This window comes from Mesoplodon densirostris, chromosome 2, assembly GCF_025265405.1.
Source record: "Mesoplodon densirostris isolate mMesDen1 chromosome 2, mMesDen1 primary haplotype, whole genome shotgun sequence".
NCBI lineage: Eukaryota > Metazoa > Chordata > Mammalia > Artiodactyla > Ziphiidae > Mesoplodon > Mesoplodon densirostris.
The window spans coordinates 152,731,763-152,736,956 of record NC_082662.1 but is presented as its reverse complement, the minus strand read 5'-3'; the positions used below and the strand labels follow the sequence as shown (position 1 = coordinate 152,736,956).

At 39.8% G+C, this 5,194-nt stretch overlaps 1 protein-coding gene across 1 annotated transcript; it reads right to left on the bottom strand.

Annotated features, from left to right (window-relative positions):
* Nucleotides 1–2,370: 2,370 nt before the first annotated feature.
* Nucleotides 2,371–4,791, bottom strand: SHCBP1L (SHC binding and spindle associated 1 like). The gene is made up of 2 exons (XM_060088518.1): nt 4,384–4,791; nt 2,371–2,391 (listed from the first exon to the last, which is right to left on the bottom strand). Exons 1-2 carry the CDS (start codon nt 4,789–4,791, stop codon nt 2,371–2,373), a joined length of 429 nt encoding a protein of 142 aa, XP_059944501.1.
* Between the last annotated feature and the right edge of the window lie 403 nt (nt 4,792–5,194).

The following is a 5,194-nucleotide window of genomic DNA, read 5'->3' as shown; positions in this document are numbered from 1 at the left end:
AAATAACTGACTTACAACAAATAAACCGTTTTAAAGTTCTTAATATATTTTACCAAATTGCTTTCTACGGAGGTTATAAAAAAGTTTCCTTAATATTTGGCCCACTTTGTAACAAAGAAGGATATGGTAGATTTCCTTCCAATCAAATATTATATTTCCAAGTTTTTTTTCTTTGTTGTATGGATCTGTATTAGGCAGAATAATGGCCCTCAAATGGTCCCCTAATACTTAGAACCTGTGAATATATTACTTTACAAGGCAATAGGGACTTTGTAGATGTAATTGTGGTTAAGGAATTGAGATGGGGAAGTTCTCTTGGATTACCCAGTTGGGCCCATTCTAATCATGAGTCTTTTAAAATGGAAGCACCTTTCTAGACTGTAGGGAACTGGAGAGATATTGTGAGAAGGACTTTGAAAATGGATAAAGGGGGCCACAAGTCATGGAATGCAGGTACCTTATAAAGGCTGGAAAAGACAGGGAAACAGATTTTCCCCTAGAGCTTCCAGAAAGGAATGAGCCCTGTCTACTCCTTGATTTTAGCCCAATTAGTCCCATGTCAGATTTCTTTCCTATAGAACTGTAAAATAACAAATTTATATTAAGCCACTAAATTTGTGGTAATTTGTTGCAGCAGCAATAGAAAAACTAATATAGCATCTAAAGCTAAAGCCAGAGATTGAGGTCCATAGGAATAAATTATCGTGACTTCAGAACAAGGAGCATTATATAGCACTGTTGATATTTCAGTCCAAGTAAGACTAAAGAAGTAGAGGCAGACAAAACCACCAAATCTGAATTGTGCAGCACAATCTTAAGAGGTCCCAAGAACTAGTCTCAATGCCTTGTAATGCAAAGAATTAGAATCTGCCAATATGTTATTCTGCTTTTCTTCTGTTCTCGCTTTTCTTCCCACCTTTCTAATGTTTAAAGGATGTTAGCATTTCCTAGAGGATTTTAAAGCAATCTAATTATGTGTAATCTTGTTTGTTATTTTTGGAATAAGGAAGAGAGCAAATATATTGCATGTAAAATCTTAGAACTTGACAGAATTTTTGGATAACCTAATCCAGTGAGTTTCCATGTAACTTTAGGGATCTTGAAAAGTTTTATGGAATGTAGGGGCTATCATGTGATGTTGAGAGAGAAGCCAAGCAATTGCTATGATACCATCCCTCATTTCAATCAGAAATTTTCCACTTTAATATGTTGTATATGTGGGACTTCTTCATAAAACTTGACTGAAAAAACCCAAACTTATACTGTTAAAAAAATTTTTTAAGATACTATAGAGTCCACCTCCTCTTATTTTATCCACATGAAAAAAGCCCAAAGAAGTTATGAAAGTTCTAGGCGAAATCTGCTCAAAATCCGAAGTTGGTCAAACCTCAAAGAACCACTAAAAATAGAGTATTATTGAAAAATTAATCCCAACACTTTCATATTCTTTTGTAGCATCTATGACTGAAAATATGCCATCCTTTACTGTAAAAATACCACTAATTTACTCTTCCATATAACACAGAATTGAATTGTTTTCAGGCAGTGTGCAATGTAATGAGTTCCAAACACAAATTTTTCTTGTCACCAAAACCACAGATTTGAAATATCTATCTGAAACAGGGGTACCATTTGTGATTGTAAACATTGATTTCTATACAAGGATAATTAACCTTTAAGTGAATCGAATTTATGATGTCAAATATGCTACAGTATTTAACGTATAGACTTATAAAAGCAAAATTGTATCAGCTAAAGGTTTGGAAGTGGATGTATTATACTAAAAGGGCACTTTTCGAAGGAAAATATTTCAAATTTTACCAATAATTTTCTGATCTATTTTTTTCTTTCCTAATGTAACTAAACCTCATAATTCAGATAAATGAAGATTAAAGAGAAATGATGGGGAAAAAAGACCCAAGTTAATTAAAGCCTAAGTTACTAAATTTTAAGAAATGCACTTTAGTTATTTTTATGTTATTTGAGCAATTGAAACTAGGCTAATAAATATTATGTAATACTACTAGATTTGATTTAATGACAACTGTTTATAGGTAAATGGGTTCTAATAGCCCTCCTTACCTTCTTTTTACACTATTAATTTGCTTAGAAACTTAAAATAGAAGTAAACTTTTGTCAACCATTGTTTAAGTATCAAAGCCTCAAATTAATAAGGTTACATTTTGGTCTTAAAAAGAACTGATAATTTCACTCAAAGAACAAGGATCAGGTGAAAATTATTTACCTCAACCAGTATACCAACAAAAGAAATAGAAGCTTCTTCATATTTCACAAAGAATAACTCAGGATTAGTTTTCCAGACTCCAAGCCATTTGCCTTTCAACTTTAATTTTTCTGATAGGTATTTACTCATAGCATCATCAGCATCTTCTGCCTAGCAAAAGAAAAAACAGATACATATAAATACATGAAATTATAGATTTATATATTTTTTTACTGATTTCTATTTAAATATGAAACCAATATACACTTAAATAATGAAAAACCTGGGAAATAATAGATTTTTAACTGAATCTATATTTAATGGAAAATAGAAACATTAAAAAATTAAAATAGGTCTTCCCTGGTGGCGCAGTGGTTGAGAGTCCGCCTGCCAATGCAGGGGACACAGGTTTGGGCCCCGGTCCAGGAAGATCCCACATGCCGCGGAGCGGCTGGGCCCGTGAGCCATGGCCGCTGAGCCTGCGCATCCGGAGCATGTGCTCCGCAATGGGAGAGGCCACAGCAGTGGGAGGCCCGCGTACTGCAAAAAATAAATTAATTAATTAATTAAATAAAATAAATTTAAAAGAGATCTATTCACTCAATAGAGTAATTCAGAGATGAGACATCTACTTATTATGTTTTAAGTAATTTGTTTTATTAATCCACTGAGCAAAAAATATACTGTAATTATACATATTAAAACATAGTTATTATCATGTTAAAATACTTAGTAATGATTTTTTCTGAACTTTAAAGATGTATTGACTTTATTTAAAATTTATTCAGTACATAAAAATTTAAAATAGAAATCCACTCTATAAAACAAATGAGCATATTAAGCATTCAATAAATATCTGCCCATTTGATTTTCTACATTTCAATTCAGTGACCTCAGGATGATAAATAATATAAACTATTATGAAACTCAGTCATTAGACCCTGACTGATCAATGACACTGTGATTTATATAAATGTTTTTCAATTGCCTTTAAGAGGTCTAGCCTTCTCCAACCCCGAATATCAAATATAAGTTGGTCATTAAATACCATTCTAGTTTTATGGTAACAGTATTTTAAAATTTTTTCTTCTGATTATAAAATATGGTTAACATACAGAAAATCTGCAAAATACAGATAATATAAGGAAAACAAAAACCACCCCCTAATCCTGACAGCCAGAATAACCATTGTTGATATTTTGGTGCATTTCCTTCCAGTCTTTTTTCTATGCATATATTCATCCATACATATGAAGCCTATGTTTTGTCTTCTGATTTTTTTTCCTTAGCATTATAGCATAAGCATATCTATAGTTTCTGAAAACATAATTTTTACTGATGCATGATTTTTCATTACATGAAGCCACAAGTTCTTTACAGCCCCCATAGTTGGAAATTTAGTTTCTAGTTTTTAAATTTTATAAACATCAGTGCAATGAAACCCTTGTAAACAAATTCTTCTGCTATAACTTAAAAAAAAAAAGGTTAGAAAAAACAATATTTGCTCTATTCAGTGTTACCAGGCATGTATCTTCTTTACAAAACCTCATTCCACATCCTAGACTGATGGCTGGGAACCACTCTTTTTTTTTTTTTTTTTTCTTTTTGCGGTATGCGGGCCTCTCACTGTTGTGGCCTCTCCCGTTGCGGAGCACAGGCTCCGGATGCGCAGGCCCAGCGGCCATGGCTCACGGGCCCAGCCGCTCCGCGGCATATGGGATCCTCCCAGACCGGGGCACGAACCCGTATCCCCTGCATCGGCAGGCGGACTCTCAACCACTGCGCCACCAGGGAGGCCCTGGGAACCACTCTTAAAGCGTAAACGTTTTGAGTTATTGTAGTATAAAAGTCAAGGCTAAGTAATCTTATCCTTATGCTTGGGCACAGATTGTTAATGAAAACACTAAGATGCATACCTGGGCACTGATAACCTCTCAGAAAACCAGAAAACACTATGTGATCTGTTTGAAGGAAAATCGAATTGGAACTCCTTTAACAGGGCCTGGGAACCTCCAACAAGGTGGAAGCCCTGGAAGTGTGGAGTAAATTTACTTTTTGAAATGCAGGGTTTCTTTGTGCCCTCTGTACCCCCATCAGCATAGGAGGAAGACCCGAGTCCCTCGGTGCTGGATTCCCGTCCGTTTTCTTCTCCTCCTCACCTTGCAGCCCTGCAGCACCTCGTCGCAATACAGCGCCACCTTCTCCTCCCGCCACATCCCCCTCATGGGGGACGCGCAGACTGGGGGCAGTGGCTGCGCCTTCTCGTCATCCTCCTCCGGCACTGACAGAAGGGGCTCTTCTTCCTCCTCCTCAGGCCCCTGTCCCCGACCGTCGTCCTGAGAGCCCGGCAGGAGCTGGGGCCGCCTCTGGGCCGCCTCCCGGTGGGCTTTCCGCTTCACGGGGCGAGGGGAGGCCACCACTGACCGCACAGCAGACGCGGCGCTTTTCAGGGTCCCCGCCTCCACTGAGTCCCCGGTGAGCGCGGAGACAGCCTTCTTGCCTCGCCGGCCGGGGCTGACGGTTCGGACCGAGTCTTCAGGCACCGTGGCTCTGGATCCCGACGCCATCTCCTCAGCACCCTGCGGGCCAGCGGCAGCCGTTAGTCGCTTTTCCCGCTCGAATCGCGCGGGCCAATGGGCGAGCAACGAGCGCGACGGCTCTAGGGGATCCGGCCTGGAGGGAGTTGGGGGATGGGGTGGTGGGCGCGGGTCCGGGTGTCGCGGGTGGTTCTGGGGCTTGGAGGTGGGTAGGGATACTGTGGAGCGCGACGGGGCGCGGGGTAAGGAAGGTTCTGGGCCAGCTGTTGGTGGGCGGGGGAGGGGCGCCACTAGATGATGCCGACTCTGCGGGCGCTGGCTCTAACCTCACCCTGCTCACCTCAGAACCATCCAGAGACAGAATTCTCTCCCCATGGAGGGTTTTCATGGGGTCCTCACACGTTTTCAGGGTGATTGTGCGTTACCCTCCAGG

Coding starts and splice junctions, on each gene's coding strand:
- SHCBP1L (XM_060088518.1), bottom strand. CDS start 4,791: ATGGCGTCGGGATCCAGAGCCACGGTGCCTGAAGACTCGGTCCGAACC. Junction 2,392..4,383: donor AGGTGCTGCAGGGCTGCAAG/GTGAGGAGGAGA, acceptor TTTGCTAGGCAG/AAGATGCTGATGATGCTATG.